Source organism: Coenobita brevimanus, chromosome 113 (genome assembly GCF_032717465.1).
Source record: "Coenobita brevimanus isolate Jiangsu-jjx chromosome 113, ASM3271746v2, whole genome shotgun sequence".
In the NCBI taxonomy this organism is placed as follows: domain Eukaryota; kingdom Metazoa; phylum Arthropoda; class Malacostraca; order Decapoda; family Coenobitidae; genus Coenobita; species Coenobita brevimanus.
Genome location: NC_137066.1, coordinates 6,736,830 through 6,764,070, shown reverse-complemented (window position 1 = coordinate 6,764,070; position 27,241 = coordinate 6,736,830). Strand labels below are relative to the sequence as shown.

At 42.0% G+C, this 27,241-nt stretch overlaps 1 protein-coding gene across 1 annotated transcript in view; it reads left to right on the top strand.

The window, feature by feature from the left end:
* Positions 1-27,241, top strand: part of LOC145418322 (relaxin receptor 2-like) — a 212,176-nt gene that overhangs the window by 51,997 nt on the left and 132,938 nt on the right. The window contains exon 4 of the mRNA XM_080286762.1: positions 27,097-27,208. Within this exon, the coding sequence (XP_080142888.1) occupies positions 27,097-27,208 (112 nt within the window). The remainder of the gene's footprint in view (positions 1-27,096; positions 27,209-27,241) is intronic.

The following is a 27,241-nucleotide window of genomic DNA, read 5'->3' as shown; positions in this document are numbered from 1 at the left end:
GGGGAAAATAGGTTCATTGTGAAAAATATGTCCATGAGTATACGTCCATGTAGGAAACCTGTATCCATGGCGAGATTCAAGGTCGACAGAAAAATTGGTCCGTGGAGAGAAAATACATCAATGAGGATAATTAGTTCATTGGAAAATGGGTTAGGTAGAAAAGTAGGCGTCTTTGAAAAAAGAAAAAAAGTCATTAAGGAAAATAGGTCCATGAGGGATTGTGCTCCGAGTGGTGAAAATGTCCATTGATAAAAATATTCATGGGGTGAAAATAGGTCCATAGGGGCATACACGTACTGTAAACATACAAGGAAGTATTTAAAGTAAATGGGACCTAAAGTATCCAACTTTTAAAAGCGACCGTTGGCTGGAATTAGGTGGCTGAATCGGTAGAGAGGCGGCTTGCAGTCCTAATGGACCCAGGATCGAATCCCGGCTGGGGCAGGGAACAGTTTAAGGATTTGAATTTCCTAAAAGCAGACTTTCCTGATCTACCAGATGACCCGCCGACATGTCGTAAAGTACCCCCGCTAATACCAATACACCTGTCCTGTATGAGACAGCCCTAGCATGTATTCAATATGGACGGTGGGTGTTATCGCCGAAGTGGTGACATGTGGAGGTGTAGGAGGACTACTGGGCCTTGGGATAGGCAACTGCCCCCAAGAAATAGGCCCTGAGCCTTTGCCCAGAGTCGGACACATAAAAAAAAAAAAAAAAAAAAAAACACCTTCGACCAAACAACCATTAGCCAGACCCTATTACCACTTCGTCATCCAGTTATATTTCATAATTTACCTTCATTTAGTCATTTAGGCATAGAAAGCCTACCGAAACGAAAGGAAAAATCCCTGTTTAACTGTGTTAAGCACCTAATTTCTCCACCTCATTCCTTTAAAATCCACAGGCACCCACTTCTCTCTCTCTCTCTCTCTCTCTCTCTCTCTCTCTCTCTCTCTCTCTCTCTCTCTCTCTCTCTCTCTCTCTCTCTCTCTCTTCTGTTAACAAATGAATGTTTCGAACTGGTTCACTCTGTGTTCGCTGGTTCAAACCTACAGGAAGTCGTGGAGTGGAACCAAATATACATATTTATCACTTGCTTGGCTCTATACGAGAAACAAGTTATTAAAAATCAGTATGATATATTCGCGTTATCAGAATAAAACCTTCAAAGTAAATAGTACTATTGCTTTATCCATTAGTACAAGCCCAAAGCTAAAGGGATATTTTTCGACAGAAATGCATCGAAGGCAACTTCTGTGATCGTGAATGCGTCGCTGCCACATACACAGGTTGGCTGGACGAGGGTGGCTAAGAACTCCTGGCCGCAATAGTACATGTTAAAAAGCATTATCCCATCACTATAAGTCACTCCACAATGATGAAATTGGAGAGATATAGTGCCAAGCGAGAGCTAGCTCTCTGCTTCAGCTTGTTACTGAGATGTGCAGCCATTACCATTCTGTGGTGTCCTGTGACATTCAGCTCCAGTGTTGGGTTGATATTTCATTTTTCTGCACTTTGCTTTGGAGCGGGCTGTTGACGAATGACTTGCAATATGCCATGTGGAGGGATCTGGAGCCACTTCTTGTGCTCACAGCCTACCCCATGTATGCCTCATTAGTCATTTTCTTGATAACGGTAGTCAAGGGCCGGCCACCCAAACTTCACCACGGCTACACCAAGGTAGATCCTGAGCTGATTTTGTGTTGCACAATATTTGTGCATGAACTCTTTTATGTGGTACTCATAAAATTTACTGATGATGAATGATCCTGATAGCTGCACATTTGTCCAAGTCCCCACTTCAAAAAAAAAAAAAAAAAAAAAAAAAATCCAAGATCTTTTCAACTAACCCACAGCAGATATTGACCAGAAAAGTTGTACAGCCATATTGCATCATGCTGTCTTCGGTATCGTACTTATAAAATTGGTCGTTAGAAAAAGAAATGCACACTTTCTTGGCAGTCCAAAATTACCGAACTTAAAACACTGTAGCATCTAAACCATGGCATACTCTTACATCGCCCTGAAAATTGATATGCATATACTTTTTTCACATCCTGTATTAGTTGGGATGAAAAAAACAATATGAGAAACTTAAAAATCTGGGACTTTTTACAAATGGGATGCAATTTGGATTTCCAGTCCAGCTCATTATATAGGTTAAGGAGCTGCACCTCCCTGGTCTGAAGACTGATTGCTGGAACCATTTCCCGCCTTTCCCACGATGCGGTGGTGCCACATGTTCTGCCAAGTTGCCCCTACCCAGACCATTGAGTGAGAGCATGATACGAATCCTCATCCCCAGTTTTTAAGGCATTCAGCTGCATAGTTTATGAAAAAATTAACACTGACGTGCAATCGCGTCCCTTAACGTAATTTTCGTCTTTAATAATAGCGGATGCATTATCGCATCTACGTCCCTAAAGGTGTTGATAAAGGTTTCCCTCATCATACTGACGTGTCAGATATCCTCTGGGTATGATTAAAATCGTTACCTTGCTCGAGTGCCAAAGGTCTGTCTCTTCCCTTTTTGACTCAAAGTGGGGGCCGGGGGTATATCATGGTTACAAGTATGTTGCAAGGTAAGACACTTTCACAATGGAAAGCTGCCTGGCTGTCATCTGAGAGTCATGGGTTCGATTCCCAGCACAGTGTTGGTAATACGTTAGTTGATGTTCCCTGTGTTAATACAGGTTTCTTTCATCATGTGGTGAGAACCTGGAAGTCCTGGAAAGATTCACTTTATCTTAGTGTTGTTGTTCATAACAATGGTGCGTCAGATTATAAGATTTTTCGTCTCATCAGTGTAGCCGACTTGACTATGAATTCACTCAAAAAGGGCGTTGTAGTTATTTATGTAGAATGACAAAAATTGGTATCTTCAAGGCACTGGTGCTCCCAGTCTAACTCTATGACTGTGAAACATGGACTAAGTGCCTTTGCAGGATCGTGGTATGACCGAGTTCGTTGCGGACAACTATTCTGTAAGTCTGAATGGAGGTCTATTACCCACATAATACGTCAGTGCTAACTCCAGTTATATGGACACATGGCCCGTTTACCTTAAGTTGATCCTGCTCACAGGTTGATCCCTAAAAGAGTTAACCCTGGGCGGAGGAGACCAAGGGAAGGCCATAGAACTTGTGGCTGGAGCAGGCCGAACATTTCTGTCGGGAGATATTGAGAGAGGAGGGAAAACGTTGCCTAGAGGGTTGCACGAAGGGCCCATTTGTGTGAAGAGTTGGAGGCTGAGTGAGACTGTGCACCCCATGGCGTTTGTTCCCCATTAATGAATGAATGTGACACTCATCTTTGACTTGTTATTCCAAAGCTACTCGTAGCTCTATTTTTGACTTGCCCTAAACCCCTCGACAAAAATTGTTTAAGATGTCTTTACCATCTGACCTAAAACACTGACCTTAGCTTGTGACCTTGACTTTTGACCTTACCCTTTGACTTTGACTCTGTACTCGAAATCAAAGACTATTATCATTCTCTTACTCTGAACACAAACAAGTTGGATCTGAATCAGATTAAAACTGTTTAAGTTGACCTAGCTATGAGACTTTGTTCTTTGGCCTGTCGTTCTTTAAAACAAACAATCAGTTTAACTGATCTTCAGCCTTCCTTCACGTTTGATCGCAATGATATCAGAACTAATTCACTTATATTGTTCACACACACGCTCACGGGTCGAAATCTGGCCTTACCCTGTTGCACTGGCATTTGCTTATTTGTTGTGTTGAGTCTCTTCGTTAATACCTTACCCTCAACCCTTCCACCAACCTATTTTTCTGACTGGGATAAAAACTGCTTCACTTGTATTTGGCATGTGACCTTGGCGTTTGAACTAATGTTCTGAAAGAAATGCATTATTTCCCACAGGTGACTCACACTAAAAAGTTTGACTTAATTTCACTCATTTTGAGTTATACTGTTCACACACACACACACACACACACACACACACACACACACACACACACACACACAAGGCCGAGTAAAACATTATACACACGGTGCTTCCAACACGCAAGTGTAATGAGCATGAAATTAACAGAGTTACGACAGCATGTTGACACTTTTTATTTTTTTTGGTACTTGCTACTTAAAGATCTTTATTGAATTTAGCAAATACCTGCCTTAACATAAGAGTTAACTGGAGCTACAGTATATCTAAAGCCTTCTGTCTGAAGAGTCTCACCTAAGCTGAATACTTCTTTTGATACCAGCAGGAATAACATTTTGAGGCATGTCATCGTTGTGAAGAGGCCAATTGATTCACTACGATGACTTGCGTGTCAGACTAAATACTTTATTTACAAGCGCAATAAAGTAAATATTCCTTCACTGCCGGAGGTCTTACCTGAGCGAGATTAATAAAAAAAATAGTGCTTTCAGCTGGGGTTGGATAAGGGATGAGTTTCTTAAGCCACACATCTCCCTTGACGTGAACTATGTATTATACTCTTGCTACCTTCAGACGGGTTTATTTCCCTTAACAATTTTCCAGCTGGTGGGATTTGATACAACTTAGAGTAACCCGGTAAGGACGAGAGATAATTATTATGTTGAATAAAACCGTGAGGAAATAAAAAAAAAATACACAGGAAAATGACGTAACGACATTGAAGAGGCTGAATCAGAGACTTGGAATTCGTCGTGGAAAAAGTTGACAAATGAAAATCGTTATATAGGACTTCTTAAAAACATGCTAATTTTTAAGGCTAATGGGATGATGATGATGGTGATGGTGACGATTATGATGGTGTTATACTAACGTAAACTTTGATAGTGATGATTATGACGGTGTTGTGCTAATGTTAACTTTGATAGTGATGATTATGCTGATGATGACGGTGTCATACAAATGTTAACTTTGATAGTGGTGATGTGATGATGACGGTGTCATACTAATGTTATCGTTGATGATGATGATGACTAATATCCAACATGTCCTCAAACATGTCAAAGATAATAACTGAATAAATAAATATTCGTGCCTCCCCAACCAATACTAAAAACCACTGTCTTGGTCATGCTATTAAGCCTTTCCATACGATGACGTGCTTTATATTTCACTACAGCTGCCGCCACCGACTTGAGACCACTTAGAAGACACTTTTGCTACTGAAGGGGTTAGATGGCCATGTCCTTTGTCAACCCTTTCACTGCCAGTGGACCATCTTACACAACTAACATCACCAATTTGGTTGGAGAGAGAGAGAGAGAAAGTCATCGCACCGAAGAGGTTAAACCTTCAACTGCAAACTATTTCGAATTTTTAGACGCTTCGTGGCCTAGGGGGTTTAGGCGCTCCAACCGGGTGTGGCTGATAAGGGTCTCATTCCAAGAGGTAGTTAGGGTTTATTGCTCACGTTTTGCCGGTAAGGGGAGAATAACTGATCACTATCGCCTTACATGTGTGGCCTGAGTGGGCTAACCTCAGGGCCTTGCACTGCTGATGGAGCAATACCTGTGTTGGATGATGATGAATGATGGATTTGATGCAGGTTACGTCTGACGATTTTTACCATATTCAAGAGAAATCTGAGGTGGGAAAAATGACTGAAGCTTTCCCGGTTATAATATATATATTTCCGGTTTGTGAAGGAAAAAGTATTGATTTCATAAAAAAGGTAGTGTAACCAAAGTGTGTAATCTAAACCCCTTCAGTCAGATGATGCTTTTATCGTTTTATTCTTCTGTCTCCAGACGATTTTATTAAGTATACGGAATACAATGGAACTGTAGGGGTTAAATACAACCTTCATTAGTCCCTTCACTGGAACGGGGCTCTGCTGTCTCAATAAAACCGTCCAGTGCTAACCCGAGTTGTTTTTATTGTTGTTGTTGTTGTTGCTTAACCTCGGTGTGTGTGGCCAAGCACACCTGTCAGTTACAGGTAAATGCTTCTTTGTGTCCGTCCTACAGTTAAACTACAGGACATACACAGTTTAGGGATCCGGTGTCCCTTTGGGGCAGACAGCGTCTCACTAACATCGGACCAGGGTTCTTCCCATGGTGAAGTGCAGGGCAATATGACGAGATTTTGCTCCCCGGTGGACGCCGCAGCTTCTTCACCCACGGTACATAGTGCCACCACGTGTAGGCTCCTCGTCAGCGCCGCCAGCCTGATCAGGTAAACAAGTACAATAGTACGAGTTGCGGGATTTACAGGGCCATGGCGTGGAGAGGCGTAGGAGAGTCATTTGGTGTGGCATGGTGTGTTGTGTGGCGTGGCATGGTGTGGTGTGCGGTGTGGTATACTGTTGTGTAGTGTGGTGTGGTGTGTTGTGCAGTGTGGTGTACTGTTGTGTGGTGTGATGTGGTGTTGTGCGATGTGGTGTTGTGTTGTGTTGTGTGGTGTGTTGTGCTGTGGTGTATTGTGATGTGATGCACTGAGGCATGTGTGTTATGCAGTGTGGTGTAGTGTTGTGTGCAGTGGCATGGTGTGTTGTGCAATGTGGTGTAGTTTTGTGTGGTGTGGTGTGGTGTATTGTGATGTGATGCGATGAGGCATGGTGTGTTGTGCGGTGTGGTGTAGTGTTGTGTGGTGTGGCATGGTGTGTTGTGCGGTGTGGTGTAGTGTTGTGTGGTGAGACATGGTGTGTTGTGTGGTGTGGTGTAGTGTTGTGTGGTGAGGCATAGTGTGTTGTGTTGTGTGGTGTGGTGTAGTGTTGTGTGGTGTGGCATGGTGTGTTATGCGGTGTGATGTAGTGTTGTGTGGTGTGGCATGATGTGTTATGCGGTGTGATGTAGTGTTGTGTGGTGTGGCATGATGTGTTGTGCGATGTGGCATGGTATATTGTGCAGTGTGGTGTAGTGTTGTGTGGTGTGATTTGGTGTGGTGTATTGTGATGTGGTGTGGTTTGGCATGGTGTGTTTTGCGGTGTGGTGTAGTGTTGTGTCGTGTGGTGTAGTGTTGTGTCGTGTGGTGTGGTGCAGTATTGTGTGGTGTGGTGTGGTGTAATGTACTGTGGTGTGGTGTGGTGTGGTGTGGTGTACTGTGGTGTGGTGCGGTGTGGTATGGTGTGGTGTGGTGAGGCTTCTCTAAAGTCACTAATGTCGACGGGAGTGAAGAACCTGGTTTCAAAACATAGTTACTAAGAGACAGACGGACTTGGCCGCTCCTAGAGATGCGCTCGCATCTAGGGGAAAAAAAGAGTAATCATAGTGACTCTTACAATAACTGAAATTAAATTAAATAAAGCAATGGCAGTGAGGAGACTAAGACATGCATTAGGCAACTTTGGGAAAGGTAATATTTTCAGCGGTGAGCCGCATATTCAATTATGGCCTAAGGAAACTTCCTCCGCTTAACCCAATAACGCTATATGGATTCCCAGAAGCCATTTTTTCTTATTATCCCTTCCCTCGCCACAGGAGCAAAAATATTGTTGCCCTCACCAACACCGCAACAAACAGGTATTTGGTAGGTCACGGGGGAGCCTTTGTAAAGAGGAAGGAAAGGGGGGGAGGAGGACATCTTTAAATTCTCTAAGTCAAAGAAGATACAGTCAAGGAAATAACAATCCACTACTGTAACTTTTGGTGAACACATCGCTGAAAAGTCGAATCATATGAGGCCTGGATTAGTCCAATAAGGAAGTCGATTATAAGGGAAGCTATTACTATAATGGTTAGCACGTCCACCTTGCAACTGGAATAACCCGAAATGGATTCTCGGACCGATCAGACTGGTGGATTCAGTTTGTTTTCTCCCACCCCTGTTCACCCCGCTAGGCCAGTAGCATTAGCTAATAATCAAAGTGGACCCGGAAAAAAAATTCAAGAAAGATGATTTTTTCAGGAAAGCTACTTGGACACATTCTAAGTTGAAATCCACAAACATTCTAAACATTGCACATGAGCTAGCCGTGTGGGACGAAAATCCAATGGAACGCTTATATAGCTTTGGAACCAGAAGTCACAGATGGTCATATAATACCCTTTTTTTAAGGATTTTGCCATTGCACTTGATATCTCAAGGGCTTTCGATCGAGTCTGGCATAAATCTTTAATTTCCAAACTGCCCTCTTACGGTTTCTACCCTTCTATCTGTGCCTTCATGTATAGCTTCCTTTCTGGTCGTTATATAGCTGCTGTTGTAGACGGCCATCGTTCTTCTCCTAGCACTATAAACAGTGGTGTTCCTCAGGGCTCTGTCCTATCACCAACTCTCTTCCTTTTATTCATCAATGATCTTCTAAGCTGTACATCCAATCCTATCCACTCGTACGTTGATGATTCCACCCTTCACCTTTCCTTTCGGTTTCTGCAACGTCCATCTTAGCAGTTACTTCAACAAACAAGGGATGAGGCTATGGCACACCTAATGTTTGGCTCGTACCTCTGACTGGGGTAAAAATAATCTTGTTTTTAATGCATCAAAGACTCAGTTCTTACACCTATCAACCGGTCAAAATTTCCACAGGAGTACCCACTAATGTTTAATAATATCGAGCTCAATCCTGCATCATCCATGAACATATTTGGGGTTTCATTTACACGGGACTTATCTTGGAAAGATCATATTGCATCTCTTGTAAAATCAGCTTCCAAGAGATTAGGTGGGCTAAGCCGACTCCGTACCTTCCTTGCCCCTGCAAAGTTGTTGACTTTATACACGGGTTATATTCGCCCCTGTTTAGAGTACAACTCTCATGTGTGGGGAGGCTCCCCACATACAGCTCTTCTCAGTAGGGTGGAGTCAAGGCTATTCGTCTCACCAACTCTCCTCCTCTTAATGGCGCCCTTCAACCTCGTCTCTTCGCCACACTGTTCCTTCTTTATCTCTTTTCTATCGCTACTTCAATGGTCACTTCTCTGAACTGTCTGCTTGCATCCCTCCACCTCTACGACGGGCGTGTAGCACCCGTCTAGCAACAAACTCTCATCCCTTTTCTGTCTAACTCTCTAATGCCAGAGTTAACTCAGTGTGTCCAGGCATCTCGAAATGAAAGGATTTTGAATTTGGCTCTCATATATATATATATATATATATATATATATATATATATATATATATATAAGTATTTATTTATTTATGGAAGGAACGTTTTGCGGGCTCAGCCTTTGGTTCCTTCTTCCTCACATTAAACACTTTTACCATTATTTCAATTATTTATTGCCGAATGTTCAGGATATGAACAAGGTAGAGTAATGCACTTTTTTAAACAAAACGGTAAATTCAACACATTTAAAGTCAACAACCAGCACTAACTTGGTGAACTACTTCTAAATAAAATATATTTTTAAGTATCATAACTAGTTACTGTCACAGGCATAGCATGGGGACTCAGTATCTTCTCCATCAGGCGGGCATGAATCAGCACAATATTGGCCAATACACAAGGAACACATAGGTGTACATTAGTCCTGCTTTCCGACATTTGCATCTCTTGCCTCACATTTTTTTTACACCCACATGACACAATGAGAAGAACATGCTCTGTTGTTAATGGTCTGTCAGTCAAGATAGGATTGAGCATTCCACCTTGAAGCTCTCAACCCGTCAGTAGGATTTCGATCCTCAGCATTCCGCAACCACTCCTGAACTGTGAAGTAGGCTCGATATGAGTGGTACTTTGCAGCTGAGGATGTGGGAGGTAGGTTCTGAAGTTGGAAGGTGCTAGACGCTTTGCTCATCCTCTGCATGTACTGCATAAATCTCAGCTTATCTAGTGTTGTACATGTTGGAGTGGCATTATATAACTTCAATAAGAATATTTCCCCCACTTTGGCTACTTCTTCAGGACTGGCATCGCTCTTCTTAAACACATCGGAGGCAGTGGCTGAATTGGTAGAGAGGCGGCCTGCAGTCCTAATGGATCCAGGATCGAATCCCGGCTGGGGCAGGGAACAGTTTACGGATTTGAATTTCATTAAAAAAAACACACACAAAAAAAACAGACTTTACTGATCTACCAGAAGAGCCGCCGACATGTAGGAAAATTATCCCCGCTAATACCATTACACCAGTCCTGTATAAGACAGCCCTAGCATTTATTCAATATGGACGGTGGGTGTTAGCGCCGAAGTGGTGACATGTGGAGGTGTGTAGGAGGACTGCTGGGCGTTGAGATGGGCCCTGAAGCTTTTGCCCAGAGTCAGACATAAAAAAAAAAAAAAAAAAAAAATCCAACGTTCTCCAATCCTCGCTTTCCAAGACTGCCATTGCCTACTTTTTGCCAGTGCCATATAAGGTAGAGACTGTCACATCCAGTGATAGCGAGTGCTATCAATATAATTATGTTGCTGGGTGTGTGGATGCATTGCCTGCTGGATGCTGTGTAGGTTATAAACAAAGTCTCTTGCATACTGCATGTAGATGTTGTCTGTTGTGACCCAACCAACCAACATGACAAGCAGATCTGTATCCTTTGACACAGGTTTAACAGGTCGTGCGATATTCTCAGCAAATGCCAATACTGTGCTATTTATTAAGTAGTCAGCATCAGCCTGACTTTGACGGCAAGCAACGCCTTCAGATTAAGTCCGTCGTTCAGCCTACTGATTAACCGTGACTTGTTATTATGATTTGCTAAATTGGAGTGTTGATTGCCCGTGACTGATGTGTTGAAATCAAACACTATGTCTGCAGAGACATTTCGATCAGTGTGGCGTTCTGTTCAGCTGCCTTGGTTGACAGGGTAAGATCTGTGTAGCCATCAAAGCAGACAGTGCATTCTTTGCCATAGTTATTGATAATGTGATTCACATAGCTGTCACACACATTATCGTACGTGCAGTCCACAGGCCATGTCATATTTGCAGCAAATGTCTTCCATCCACCACATAGTATGGGCTCCTAAGAGCTTCAGTGGATATCGGGACTACTGGAGCTTTCAGCACATTGCCAAGACCATTTTTGTTGTTTTTGCGCATTGTACCCTTGTCAAATAGTGCTGGTGGCTGTTTGCTAAACTCATGTTTAAGGTGATTCTCCATACCTGATCGGTTCTTTATCACACATGTGATCTGCATGAAGAGGAGTATGGGGCCGACCTCAACGTCTTTGCCACGGACAGTGGCAGTACAGGTTGCAGCACCAATGGATGCAGCCTTGTTATTCCTTTTGAGCTTAACATCAGCGTAGTTCAGACCAATGATACGTGCAGCTGCCTCCTCACCTGATTTGACTCCACAATCTGCATTAGCATAAATAGATGCTACGAGTCCAGTGTCAATGCAGACCATTCTCTTCCGGTATTCACCTGTGAAGGCAAATGGTGAATGGTGTGATGGGTAATTCCGAAAGGTGAGAAAGTGTCTGCTATCGCACACAGTTGTGAGATTTCCGGAGGCCTGTGTGTTTTCTGGTGTCAACTGATCCTGATTCCCCCTTGGTTTCCTCTGAAGTCCTCGCCCATCATGAAAACGGATTTGATAGTCATGGTGGTACTTGGCCTCAGCTGCCGCAAGATCACTATCAAATTGAATGCGTGTATATGCAGTCTCCCCCCAACTATCAGCTCGCTCCATCGCCTTGGCTGCAACAGATGATGATAATTTAGAAGCTGCGACTTCATGAGTCGCTTCACGTTGGTGCTTTGGTTGATTGGCGATCTTACTATAGTCCATATATTTCCCACAGTACTGTGAACGGCAGGTGATTTTCTTATGCGCTTGTTTCTCCAATTCTTTTTAATCCCTTTTTCGTTTTCTTATGTATGGTGGCATGATGTAATGTTCCTTGCACCATTTATGAGCCGGAACTGGCAACACTTTAGATAATAGCTTTTCATCAAGGCAATCCCTCAGATCAGCACAATTGTTCAATATGCTAGGTAGGCCTCTTTCTGTAACAGTACTTCAGTCAGAGGTGGCTGGCTTATCACAAAAATCACAATTATCACACTATTCTTCCATCCAATGTATTACCAGTATGCCGGGAATCGAACCCGGGACTCTCAGGTGAGAGCCAGGCAGCATACCACTACACCACGATCAGGTAAAAGTTAACACACATTGTCACAATCTTGCAACCAATGTCCCTCCGCCCCCACTGTGGGCCTGAAGAGGATGAGTTAACCCCCTGGCACTCGGGCAAGTAGATGCTTTTAATCTATCCCAAGCACTTACGGCAAGTCAGAATGAAGAGAGAAACCTGTACTGTACACAGGAAAAAATCATCCAATATATTACCAATATGCCGGGAATCGAACCCGGGACTCGCAGGTGACACTGTGAGTTAACTTTCACCTGGTCGTGGTGTAGTGGTATGCTGCCTGGCTCTCACCTGCGAGTCCCGGGTTCGATTCCCGGCATATTGGTAATATATTGGATGATTTTTCCTGTGTACAGTACAGGTTTCTCTCTTCATTATCACACTATTCTTGTGCTGCCATCTCGTTCCATTCACACTGTCTTCTCTCCATCTATGTACTTCTGCCTCTACTCTTCAATCTGTATCCAACCTGAAATACAAAAACATCTGGTGAAGTATGCCGTACTCTAGTTTATACATTCATGCAAAATTATCAATACAGATTTCCGATTTTTTGCGTTTGGTGCACGTCTTCAGTGTCTATCAGCTACAGCGACTTCTTAGAATAACAGCAGAAATTGATTTACCACTCCTTAAAACCTATAAAACGTGGTATTACATGACCAAGTGTGAATTTTAGGCACTAAACGATATACGCGCCCCATGCCTATGGTGGCCATCTTGAATTTTTCGTCCCACAAGGTTAGCTTACGTGAAATGTTTCGAATGTTTGTTGATTTTGTCTTAGGAGCTTTCTCGATTTTTTTTTTTTTTTCAGATGTATCCTTAATGCTTCTGGGTTATGCAGTAAAATCTGGGACTTGGATGCAGTATCGAATATTTTGGGTCACGTTGGGAAGATTGAGAATGACCCTTGTGTAGCTGACGTGAATTAATCCACGCTTTCTTCTTCTGTCAAGTTTCTCTAATTTAAGATAATCTTAAAAGAGGGAAGATTCTTATTCACAGCCTTATTAGAAACCTAAGTCGCTATTCCTTTCAGTATATTTATATACTTATTGAAAGTTATGGGTCTGCTGTACAGTTACATGCTACCAACTCTTGGCATAGACTTAATAGTCCGTTCCCTGATATCCGTCAATCCTTCTCCATGCCATATCCCTTCACATATGGCCCCTTGGGCGCTAATACCCACTGTCCATGCTGACTACATGCCAGCGCAGTCTCATTCTGCGTTGATGTGATGGTATTAATAAAGATGTTTTATATATGAAGGTGATTGACCAATAAAGTCGGTTTTAACGCAGCCAGGCCCAGCTTGCTTAAGAAATATTTCAAAATTTTTGGAGCTTCATTTAGAAAAATATCCAATATCGAAATACAAACAATTTCCATGACTACATATGAAGTCATTGGACGAGAGGGGGGGGGGGTTCTTTCACACAGACCAGCATTACTTGGATTAGTTTATACTAGTTATTTTATCCCTTACCACTGTGGTGCCGTGTTGCTGGTGGGATGCACTGGTGTAACAAGAAACACAAATATCAAGGAAGACTGTTTATTTATTAATGTATTTACATTTATTTGTTTTAGATGACAGCATAGCTTCCCCATTTTTTACTCCAAACTAATGCAGTGATAATTAGCGGACATACTGTTATAATACAACACACAAACATCAGGGAACTGTCGGATTGAAATATGTGCATATTATGTGTTCATTTATGCATTTATTTAGTTTTATTTACTCTTAGATGTTGGCATAGTTTTCACCAGTGTATATTATCGGCCACCTTGGATTATTCTGGTGCTGTTCCTCCTTCTCCGTCCCCCTCTGACTTCCTCCTGATTGACATAAAGATTCTTCTAGTAATGTACTTTCTGCCCTCATTGGCCTTAGTATTAAGAGGACATGCGAGCCTGATGGGGTTCCTCCTCCTGTGACTCTCAAGAACTGTGCTTTTGTGCTTACACCCTGACTAGGTAAACTCGTTCACCTTGTTCTGGCAGTTTGTACCTTTCCTTTTTGCTGGAAGTTTGCTCTCATTCAGCCTGTCCCGTCGACTGATGATCGTTCCTAGCCCACTAAGTATTGCCCAGTTGAATAATGTTCCGTATTTCTACAGTTTTCGAATTAATTTAAAAAAAAAAAAACTTTCCTACCATGGCCTTCTTTCCAATCACTAGTACGGTTTCCGCCAAAAACTCTCCAGTGGTGACTTTGCAACCTTTCTTTCATAATCTTGGTCATCCTCCTTTCGGGACGAAAGTTTTGCCATTATATTTGACGTTTCTAAGGTTTCGACCGGGCCTGGCAAAAATCTTTAATTTCTAAACTGCCCTCTTACGGTTTCGGTCCATCTGTGTCTTCATATCTAGCTTCTTTACTGGCTGCTGTATAGCTGCTGTTGTAGATGGCAACAGTTCTTCTAAATCAAGCAGTAATGGTTTTCGTCGGGGTTTCGTCCTGTCACCAACTCTCTTGTTTCTCTTTACTAACTATATTCTCAACTGCACATTTAATCTTATTCATTCCTACGCTGATGACTCCACCCACCACTTCTCCATTCACTTCTCACAGCGTCCATCACAGCATGTATTTTAGCGATCACAGGCGATGGATGCCTCGGAACACCTATTTCTGACTTGGCTCAGATATCGACTGGGGTAAAAGAAAACTTGCTGTTTTTAATGCATTAAAGCCCAGTTTCTACACCTATCGACCCGTCAAAATCTTCAGGAAGCGCAGCCTTTAATACTGAGTAACATACAACCCAGCCCTCCGTTGTCCTTGGGTTTCATTCTCTCGGGAATTAACGAATGATCACAGTTACCTCTCTTGCAAAATCTTCTTCCATGAGATAAGGTGTGCTAAGCCCGCTTCATGCCTTCTTTACCCTCGCACAACTGTTGTCTTTTTACAGGGATCTTATTCGCCCCTGTATGGAGTACAACTCGCACGTGCAGGGCTGTTTCTCACATTCAGACCATGACAGGATGGAGTCAAAGGCTTTTGGTCCTATGAACTCCCTTCCTCTTACTCTCTTCAACATTTCTGTCTTAGACACGTTGTTGCATTTTTATTTCTTTACTGTCGCAACTTCAATGGTCACTGCTCTTCTGAACTGTCTGCTTGCATCCCATCTCTATTACGGCGAACGAGTACCACCCGTCTGGCAGCGCACTCTCACGCTTTTTGTCCAACTCTCCACTGCAAGAGTTAGCCAATGATCTGTCATTCACGTGTGCAAATCGGGAACTTTATCCTGAGTCATTACTTCCCTCTGCTTCTGGCCTCCGGTCATTTAAGCGCTCTAGGTCCTTAATCCTTGCATAAAGAAAACGACTGGATCTCTCTCTCTCTCTCTCTCTCTCTCTCTCTCTCTCTCTCTCTCTCTCTCTCTCTCTCTCTCTCTCTCTCTCCCTGAGGGAACATTTGCACGGGCTGTGGTTCCTTCGTCACAACATAAACTAGAAAGCACTCACAGAACGCATACCTCCTCCAATGCCATAGCAGGATCCGGATCCGGATCCCGATCAAACTCAAAATTTAATCAGTTCTTTCTTGGCCCATGGCCTACCCTTCCACAACATTTTATTGAAATTCATTATGAACTTTTCGAGATATCGTGTGGCCAAACAAACACACAGACAAACGTAGGTAAATACATAACCTCCTCCAACTTCGTTGGTGGATATAAAAAGGATCATATGTCCCAAATTAATGCCGTGTTATTCATGTGATATACTGTTACACCAGATAAAAATGCATAGAGGAAGTTTATTATTTTCAGATCTGTCTCTCCATCTATTTACCTGTTATTTATCTGTCTATCTATCTATATCTGTCTGTCTGTCTGTCTATCCATCTGTCTTATCTTAATTATTTTTTTTATTTATTTATCATATTTCCTGTGGGTGGATGGCAGAGCTGGGGATGTTTTTTGGTTTCATAGTAATCGCTATTGCAGATAGTTTACGAGTATGTCTGACACAAGACTAAATTCAGCACTGGAGGTTTGAGCAGTTCACATATTTATTTTGCTTAGCGATTTATATGAATTTTGAAATTACCTTTTCCTTAGTTTGGGGTGAAATAATTAAATAGCCCCCAAAGTAACTATTCTGATAAAGAAAATGCTACACTAACCAGTCTTCATTCCCAGTAGATAAGAACAAAAGCAGTCCTTAATATATGGATAAGTTCTCAAAAATTTTCAGGAAATTTTGAAAACAAATCTCCCAAATCATTGGCTTTCACAGATAATGACTCCATGAGCTATTAAACTTTTGAATGAAACTTGTTGGAAGGGTTAAGGGACAAGCGGCAGTGAAGTACTGCGACTTTGAGAGCAGTTGGTGAAAGGTCAAGATAACAGGTCCTTTTTATCAATAGGTGGGAGCGGGTGTTGCACACTCTGAATGTTGTTTCTTGTTATCGATATAATGTTACTTTATTGAAGAAAAGAACTCATAAGTCATGGTAGAGGATGACATCTCTACCTGCATAGTCCCAGTGATTACATTTGTAGTCACTTAAATTTAAGATTACATTAGTGGCAGATTATGAGAAAAATTATCCAGGTGACCGCTTGACCCTTTAATGTAATATTCTCATATATAACTGTGAAGATATAGCTCATGACTCTCTTCTCACCGATCCTTTACCTCACAGAACATGGTAGCATGGTGTCCATGAAATCCTGCGAATTCCAACATTTCTCTGGACAAAAAAGACAGAGCTTTTACACTTACATATCAGTGGCTTAATCATGTTGTTCACAGGCCATATAAATGCTAGGTACCTCATTCCTAAAAAATACCAACGCACATTGAACCGGGAGTATTTCAAATGTTGTGATAAATGAAGTCGTTGGGTGAGCGATCATTAAGGAAATTCAGATCACCATTTAATTGCATGCCCCAGTCTGGGGTCGAATTCGCGTCCTTTAAGACAACCAGTCCCTTCCCTAACCCCTTGATCAACACATTCGCTGTAACGAAAGGCCCAGTGTTTTAACCATACAGCAGCAAGGGAGAAATATTAGTGATGGTGGGTGTACGGACGCTGTAACAAAGGGCATAGTGTTCTGACGATACAGCAGCAAGGAAGAAATATTAATGATGATGGTTGGAAGGACCAGTACTAGAAATACAAAGAAATGGAAGGTAAGTAATTTAGCTAAGACATTACTCAAGTTCTGCTTCGTAATCACCCAATGAGGTTTCTTGTATTAGGTGAAAAAAAGAAAAGCTTGTATTCACACAAACACAGAATGCACGTAATACCGCTAGTGTGTTACATCCTGTATCGGAAATTGAAACATACACAAACATACACATATCATGCATGCATATAGTTATACCCCCCCTCGCCAAACACACATAAACAAGCGATGAAACACACACAAATCACACATGCAAATAGTTACACACACACACACACACACACACACACACACACACACACACACACACACACACACAAACATACACTTGTCACACATGGATGTAGTTACACACACACACACACACACACACACACACACACACACACACAAACATACACTTGTCACACAAGGATGTAGTTACACACACACACACACACACACACACACACACACACACACACACACACACACAAACATACACTTGTCACACATGGATGTAGTTACACACACACACACACACACACACACACACACACACACACACACACACACACAGTGCAATATTCATTTTCATACGGAGACATTTAGTACCTAATATTTTACACACACACACACACACACACACACACACACACACACACACACACACACACACACACACAGATATTAACCTGTAAATATCCATTATCGCAAACGCACGTTCTCACTAAATATTTCATGCAATTCTCTCTCTCTCTCTCTCTCTCTCTCTCTCTCTCTCTCTCTCTCTCTCTCTCTCTCTCTCTCTCTCTCCGCCAATCATCTTTCAAGACCCAAATATGGTACTTGACAGCAGCAAACGTATCTCTCTCCTTGGTAAAATGCATTCCCCTGTACAGTTGCCTCAAGGATTTCCTATACCCTTTGTGTTACTTCCTGTCAAGATGTGGCTATGTCGCATTAGTAGCCTAAGTAACAAGTATCTATGAATGAACGGACATTCGTACTGTAACGACGGACGTGAGTGGCGGGTATGTATGCCAGACGTCGTAATGGCTGGCAATTTTATGTAAACAGGGGAGTGATTAAAACATCAAAAGAAACAACATTTATTACGTGTATGTTAATACAGAATACTAATAGAAACATAAATGAATATACAGTATACAGTATATATATATATATATATATATATATATATATATATATATATATCTATATCTATATATATATATATATACCGTGAACGTTTTTGGTGATGTTTTAATCACCCCTATTTACATAATATTGCCAGCCATTATGACGTCTGGCATACATACCCGCCACTCATGTCCGTCGTTACAGTAAGAATGCCCAATCATTCACAGGTATTTTAGCTACAACTACGACATTGCCACAAAAACATTTTGACAGGAGGTAACACTGGTAGTATAGGAACTCCCTGAGGCAACTGTACAAATGTACAAAGGAGAGAGAGAGAGAGAGAGAGAGAGCACTTTTTCCACAGTACAATACATTTAGTATGACGGACACGACAAGGAAAGTGTAGAATTTCCATGAGAAGAATCGGCAGTGCTAATCAAAAGAAGGTGAATAGATCTAAAGATTCTTACGATTAATTCCCTCTTTATTGTTTATAAGATTTTTATATGCTGTAGGCACAAGTAATGGGAAGAAATTTTCATACAAAGTTTTCGCCGTGGCAGTTTCGTCACTTGTCATCCCAAATAACTGGTCTGGGATAGGTGAATAGTTTCTACTTTACTGTGTTTACGTGTAGTTATTCTGTCCTTTTAACCGCCTTGCAATTATGTTCAGCTTGGGACAACCCTCTCATAGTGAACGGGTTAGTGAAGGCTGCATCTAATCTATCCAGCAATAAAAGTGTGCCCTTAGTTGAATGAAATTTGTATGCAGGTAGTTAGAACAAACATATACATACCTCATCAAAGAGCAGCGATTAATGAATAAGTTATTCTGCATTTGGAACGGCTGATTAAATTATTCGTACCTTCTACTTACCAAAAAAAGACCTTCATATAACAAGGCTTAACTATTATTTCTTGACTTCTACAACACAGTCTCTCTCTCTCTCTCTCTCTCTTAGATTAAGAGTGACTTCCCGTTATTCAGCTTCTTCACTCCGATGATGAAGTTAGTTAATTTCCAGCTACCAACAGATTTTTCTCACTTGGAAAAAATGTGTATTTGTGAAGAGGCTGATGGAGACTTTAATTGTGCGTGTGTGTGTGTGTGTGTGTGTGTGTGTGTGTGTGTGTGTGTGTGTGTGTGTGTGTGTGTGTGTGTGTTGTTTTTGTTGCTGTTGTTGCTAGTGCCATCAACTGGGAGATGGTGTTGACAAATGTACTTATGGGAATTTTTTCCCTGTTCACTAACCATCCCTCTTCCCACGACACTCCACAACACTCTTCGTATCTTCATATCCCATATAAACACATATATCAGGTTACAAAAACCGACATACACCTCTCCATCCCTACACAATATACTTATCTTCCTCTCCTCCTTCTTGCCCCCCAACACACACACCTCCATCACAAAAAGCAAGGTTACATACAAAATCCCACCCTTCCACACACACACACACACACACACACACACACACACACACACACACACACACACACCTCCATCACATAAAGCAAGGTTAAATACAATCTCCCCCCCCGCCCAAGCACACACACACACACACACACACACACACACCTCCATCACATAAAGCAAGGTTAAATACAATCTCCCCCCCCCGCCCAAACACACACACACACACACACACACACACACCTCCATCACATAGAGCAAAATCAAAACTATAAAAATCCCCCACTCCCTACACACATCCATCACATAAAGAAAGCTCAGATACAAATCACTGCCCCCCCCCCCTGACACCCATAATCATTTCCTTTCCCCCCCCCCCCACATACACACACACCTGACTCAGTGCACCACCTCCCACCCCCACACTCCCACCAGCAAGTATGATCCAGGGAAATTATTTTATTTGCACAACAGGATATCCCAGCCAGCACCCTCTTGGCTTCTACCGCAATCTACTTTGCCAGTGGGGGGAAATGGATCTCTCCCCATGCACCTCCTGTAGAGATCCCCACCTGCCGCTCTGGGATGTTACACGTCTTGAAAAATATTTACGTCTTTGGTGAAGCAACTGAAATTTATAATTTTTTTTCACATTATTGGAAGATAGACAATTTATTCCTCTGACAAACGATGATTAAATGATTGTTTTCCATAACATTATATATGTCGCATCGACGGACGATATAAATATTTTTTCCTCCTACCTGTGGTGGATGCAGACTTGTTTTTTCTCACAACAAATAAGGATAAGCAATGAGTATCATTTTATCCTCTCACACTGACAGGAGATGGAAGGTTATCACAGTATTTTTTCTTTGGCTGTGAGGATGACATTGGATTTCAAAATCCAATTTCTCTATTCGTTCCTTGCCCAGAAACATTCCACAAAATTTCGTTTAAATCGGCTAAACACTGTTTAAGTTGACCTTGACATATGCCTTAACCTTTGACCCATTGTTCTAAAAAGCCACAGATAAAGCCCTTGGTTGACCCTCAACCTCCCCGCCATGTTTAGTCTAAATCAGCTAAAAGTGTTTTACTTATTTTGTTTACGTACAGGCACACAGATCAGACTTTGACCTTGCTCTGTGCCCTTGATCTTTGACTACTTGCTCTCAAAATTATGCCTGAACTATCTCGCCATGGTTGGTATAAATCAGACAAAAACTCTTTAGGGCTAATTTGCTCGGTCAAATTGACATAACTTTGTGATCTTAACCTTCGACAATTGTTCTAAATAACAAAGGATTTCTTTAACAGCTAGTGCTAAACCTTTCCACTAAGTTTGGTTGAAATCATATAAAAACTTTCCGAGTTATTTTGATCACACACACACACACACACACACACACACACACACACACACACACACACACACACACACACGTTGAATAAGGCTTAATACCTGGTGTCTTGCGGCACCTTGGCCTTTGGTCCATTGTTCTGAAAACTTACAGATCTACCTCTTGGATGATCCTTAAATCATCCACCATGTGTCAACCAAATCAGTCCGAAATTTTTAAGATTAATTCTTCACACTCAAACAGATCAAGCTTTGTCCTTGTCATGTGACCTTGACCTTTGGTTGTTATGAAAACTGAACTCCTCCGTCCTTGCCTGACTCTTAATCATAACACCAGATGAGGCTCAAATCAGATCAGAGTTGTTTGAACTAATTTTGCCCTACAACCTTGGCCTCTGACTTTTCACTGTGACCTAACCTTTGACCTAGCATTCTAGATAATGCCAGGTATAATCCTTGTCTCACCCTCAATCTGTTCACCAAGTTTGATTAAAACTGAATTAAAACTCTTTGAGGACTAAGGAACGGACAAAGGACATTCTTAGGGTGGGAACTTGAAATGTGAGAGGAGTGAATAATGAAGTAAAAGAGAGAGAGATTGTTCAGGTGCTTGAAGATGCAAGAGTGGATGTATGTGGACTGACTGAAACTAAATGGGAAGGTGAAAGGGTGAGAGAATGGGATTACGTTTTAGGAATATGTGCAGGAGTTACTGAGAATGAGAGGGCAAGAGAGGGAGTATGTCTGATGATAAGCAAGAAGTGGAAGGAGAATATAAGAGAGTATGGAACAGTGGGTGCAAGGATTGTATGGGTGAGGATGAAAGTAGGTATACAAGCGTGGGCGACCGGTGTGTGCGTACGCGCCGACGGAGAACCGAGTGGCAAGAGTGAAAGATGAGTTTTGGGCGAGAGTAGAAGCATGTATGGACAAATATGAGAGGAGTGAGAGAGTGTTTTTGATTGGAGACATGAATGGCAAAGCTGGGAATGTACGAGGGGATGGAGTGGTTGGTCAGTGGGGTGTGCCAGCTGAAGTAGATGGGAATGGTTGTGTTTTGGTGGACATCTGTGCTGGTAAGGTGTTGGCAATAGCCAACACCTACTTTCGGCATAAGATGATCCACCGGTAAACATGGAGAGTAATGAGGAGGATGGATGGTGAACTTGTTGAACGAAACGCAATGATAGACTATGTGTGTGTGGATGAGCGAATGAGAAGACAAGTGTTGGATGCAAGAGTGTGGAGAGGGTGAGGGAATGGAGTCTCGGACCATCACTTAGTGATGGCCAAGGTAAAGCTGCAAAGAAAATGGTTGAGGAGACGAAGAGCAAGACAGGAGGAAACGGCTCCTGTGAGAAGAGTGGAGAAATTGCAAGATAGTGAGAAAATGGCAGAGTGTAAGAGCATAGTGGAAGAAAGATTGGGAAGGTATAAGCTAGAGCAGATGGAAGGGGTGGAGGACGTATGTAAGATATTCACGGAAGAGATAGGCGCTGCGTGTGAGGTGGTTTGTGGAGTGAGGAGGAGATGCAAGGGTGTGCAAGGGACAGCATGGTGGAATGATGAGGTGAAACGAGCTGTGGAACAAAAGAAGAAGGCATATAGTGAATGGTTGGCGAGTAGAGGTAGGGGAGAAGATGAGAGAGAGAAGAGAGAAGTAAATGTGAGCAGGAGAAGGGAGGTGAAGAGACTGGTGAAGGAGAGTAAGAAGAAAGTGGATGAAGAGTTTGGGAGGAATCTGAGTGTGAAATGGAGGGAGAGTAAGAAATTGTTTTGGAAGGAGGTAAAGAAAGTAAGGCAGTGTGAAAGGGAAAATTGTAGGGGAGTGAAAGATATGAATAATAGATTGTTGGTGGAGAAGAGAGAGAAATTGAGGAGATGGAAGGAGCACTTTGAGGATTTGTTGAATGTAGAGAGTGAAAGTAGTGCGAGTATATGTGGTTGGGAAATGGCTGGGAGAAGAAGAGATGAGAGGAGGGAGGAAGAGATCAGTAGGGCGGAAGTAGTGGAAGCAATGAAGAAGATCAAGATGGGAAAGACCCCAGGAACTGATGGAGTGTGAGGTGAAATGCTGAGGTATGGGGGTGAGATTGTTGTGGAGTGGATATGGAAGTTGTGTAGATTGGCTTGGGAAGAGGGAAGGGTTCCAGAGGACTGGAAATCAGGTATAATTGTTCCTTTATACAAAGGAAAAGGGGAGAGAGAAGTATGTGGTAACCATAGGGGTATTTGCCTTCTTAGTGTGACTGGTAAAATATATGGTAGAATACTCATTGATAGGGTCAGGCATATGACAGAGGAGCTAGTTGGAGAAGAACAAGGGGGATTTAGGAAGGAAAAAGGGTGTGTAGATCAGATATTTGTTCTAAGATGTTTAGTGGAGAAGTATCTAGAGAAGGGAAAGAAAGTCTATGCTGCCTTCATGGACTTGGAGAAAGCTTATGACAAAATAGATAGGCAAGGTATGTGGAAGGTATTAAGAATATATGGAGTGAAGGGGAAATTGTTGAGTGCTGTGAAGAGTATGTACGAAGGAGCTAGGGCTACGGTGAGAGTGGATGGTGAGCTGAGTGAGTTCTTTGATCTCTATGGAGGACTGAAACAGGGTTGTGTGATGTCTCCATGGCTGTTTAATATATTCATGGATGGCGTTGTAAAGGAGGTGCAAGGTAGGGCAGTGGATGTGGGGGTGGCTCTAATGAATGAGGGTGAGATTTGGGAGATTCCGGTGTTGTTGTTTGCTGATGATACAGTATAATTGAGTGAAGATGAATGGGAGTTGCAAGGTTTGGTGAATGAATTTGGGACAGTGTGTAGGAGGAGGAATCTGAAAGTTAATGTAAACAAAAGCAAAGTTATGATGTTTGAGAGGAATGAAGTCACAGAATGTACAGTGAGGTTGGATGGTGAGGATATGGAGAATGTGAGTGCATTCAAGTACTTGGATAGTGTGATGAGTAAGGATGGAACTTTGGGGGATGAAGTGCGTGAAAGGGTACAGCAGGGAAGGAAGATTGTTGTTCACTGAAAGTAGTGATGAGAAATAGGGAGGTGAGTATGGAAGTTAAGAAGTCACTGCATGATAGTATTGTGATCCCTACCCTGACGTATGGAAGCGAGGCGTGGACCTTGCAAGAGGGGAACAAGTCAAGAGTGAGAGCAGTGGAAATGAGTTACTTGAGAGGAGCATGTGGAGTGACATGGAGGGACAGGTTGACGAATGAAGAAGTGAAGGAACGTTGTGGGGTGGATGTGGATGTGGTTGAAAAGATTAGGAGAAATACACTGAGGTGGTTTGGACATGTGGAGAGAATAGAGAATGAACGACGGACTAAGGGGGTGTACGTAGGTGATGTGGAGGAAGGGAGAGGGAGGGGTATACCGAGGATGAGGTGGAGGGATGGAGTTGAGAGGTATATGAGGGAGGGGGGAGTGAGTTGGGGGGAGGGTAGTCAAATGGTGGGTGACAGAGCAACTTGGAGGTGTTTTGCCTGCAGCCACCCTTTGCGGGAATAGGGCGTCGGGCTATAGATAGATAGATAGATAGATAGATAGAGTTTTTTTTAGAAAATATACACGCGAGCCGAATTTTGACCTTGAACTGTAACATGACCTTTGACTGGTTCTTTTCAACACTAAATCAATCCATTCTTGTCTTACTATGGTTCTTTTCAACACTAAATCAATCCATTCTTGTCTTACTATGGTTCTTTTCAACACTAAATCAATCCATTCTTGCCTTACTATGGTTCTTTTCAACACTAAATCAATCCATTCTTGCCTTACTATGGTTCTTTTCAACACTGAATCAATCCATTCTTGTCTTACTATGGTTCTTTTCAACACTAAATCAATCCATTGTTGCCTTACTATGGTTCTTTTCAACACTAAATCAATCCATTCTTGCCTTACTATGGTTCTTTTCAACACTGAATCAATCCATTCTTGCCTTACTATGGTTCTTTTCAACACTAAATCAATCCATTCTTGCCTTACTATGGTTCTTTTCAACACTAAATCAATCCATTGTTGCCTTGCTATGGTTCCTTTCAATAGTGAATAAGTCTGTTTTTGCCTCACTACCAACCTTTTCCGCATGTCTTGTCAGAACTGCATAAAAACTTCAGGTTGATCCTGTAAGGTCAACGTTTGACATAGCCGTGCGGCCATGACCTTCTTGACCTTTGATCACGTGTTCTTAAAAAAGAAAAAAGGTTTACTCACCGGATTACCATTAATCCCTCCACCAAGCATGGTTTAAATCGGCTAAAAACATTTTGAGTTGTTTTGTTCTGAGAGAGAGAGAGAGAGAGAGAGAGAGAGAGAGAGAGAGAGAGAGAGAGAGAGAGAGAGAGCAGGCGTTATAAATCAAGACTATATTTCTGGGTTGCTATTGCTCAGTGAAGGAGTCAGGTGGAGAAAACTTCACTGTGACTTGTTTTCTGCTACTGGTTCGGGGAATTATTTACAGCCACTCTATTGTCGCCATTCTTAAACCTAAATTTGCTACATGGACGATTTCATCCACCTATGGAAAGACCTTGTGGGGAAAGAATATGAAATGGTGTTGCGTTGTTTTGTCTGCTCACCAAAGTCGTGGGACTGTGTAGTCTTCTTACTGTGGCCGCCACCGGGTGATTGTATCCATCTTAGGAAGTATCCTTCGATGATAAACAAAAATGGTATGTTGCTGTCCTATTCAGCATCTTGGAACCGCCTGGAGCACCTCTTTTGTTCTTTAATTTCTTCTTGCTTCCACTGGGTGACTTTATTCACCCAAGGAAGGATCCCTCGTTGTGAATTTGAGGCAGGTCACTCAGAGACTTATGGTAAGGAAAAGTTGGAAGCAGTCTCCACCAACCTTGTCTGTTCAGCGATGTCTCTCTTACTATTTCTTTCCTGTTAACATCAGATTATTTTATATATTATAGAAAGGACCTTCCGTAGCGAAAAAAATGTTTGTGAAGACATATACATGTTGCTACCACTAGATGATTTTATTTGTTTACACCAGCGGTTCCAAAACGTTTTTGTTCTGTGGTCCCTTGGACTAAATAAGATAACATATATGGCCTCTCTGGACTTGATGTGAAAACATCTTCTGGCGCCATTTACATATTCGTTTGAAGAAGCAGTCAAAGTAACATCATTCAGATGAGTATTTTAGGTATGAGATGATAACAACTCGAGTGATTAAAGTTGATATGCACGCACGGAAATGAACACTTAAAAAGTAAACTGAAACGTTAATGGTACGAATGAAATTGCTTTTTTTGTTATCATGTTGGATATCACTGTTTGGGGCACAAAGAGTACAGAAGAGATTTATGTTCCAAGTGGGACTGATTTTATATATATATATATATATATATATATATATATATATATATATATATATATATATATATATATATATATATATATGTTTAACAGGTTTTAAAAAGATACATACGCCAAATAACAATGCCCGGGACAGCCAATTTACTGATACCAGTAATCTTACACCAAATTCTGTCAGTTCTTCTTGACAAAAGTCTTTATGACAAATAAGTCACTTCAATGCATGAGGAATTAACCATGCATTGTCTCTAGGATGCTGTGCACAATATGTTGACAGTATAAAGTTCGCTTACAATTAATGTCTCTGGAAAAATATAGCACCAGTGACTTCATTTACTTACTGTAAGATTATCTAATGGCCCCTCTGAAAATGTATTATGCACCATGGTATACACCATTTAGAGACATTTCATTTTGCCACACTTGGCTGAGTCTGACACTCCCGCTTCCCCTGTTCTGAGTGAGAGTCTGTGGTGCTGCAGCAGCACGGTCAGCTCCCAACTCAATGACAGTTCTGTTTTCGGACCGGTCAAACTCTTGAACGAAATATATTTCCCTCTTGTGTATGCTCAACCAGCAGTATGACTGAGGACGTGGATGTAAAATACAATATTACTTGTAGCCTTGGGGAAGTTTGGACCCATTGTGCTTAATGACGTCTCGTGAAGTCGATTGGCATTTACTCAAAGCCTTTCTTCTTTTTGTCGCTGTTGCAGATCTGACCAGGTATCCGGATTACTGCCTGTGTCGGCTGGGTGATCGACTTCACTGCAAGAACGCCAACCTAACCTCCGTACCTCAATACATAGACCAGCGAGTTACTGCTTTGTAAGGCACACCATGCGTTTATAATTATGATTG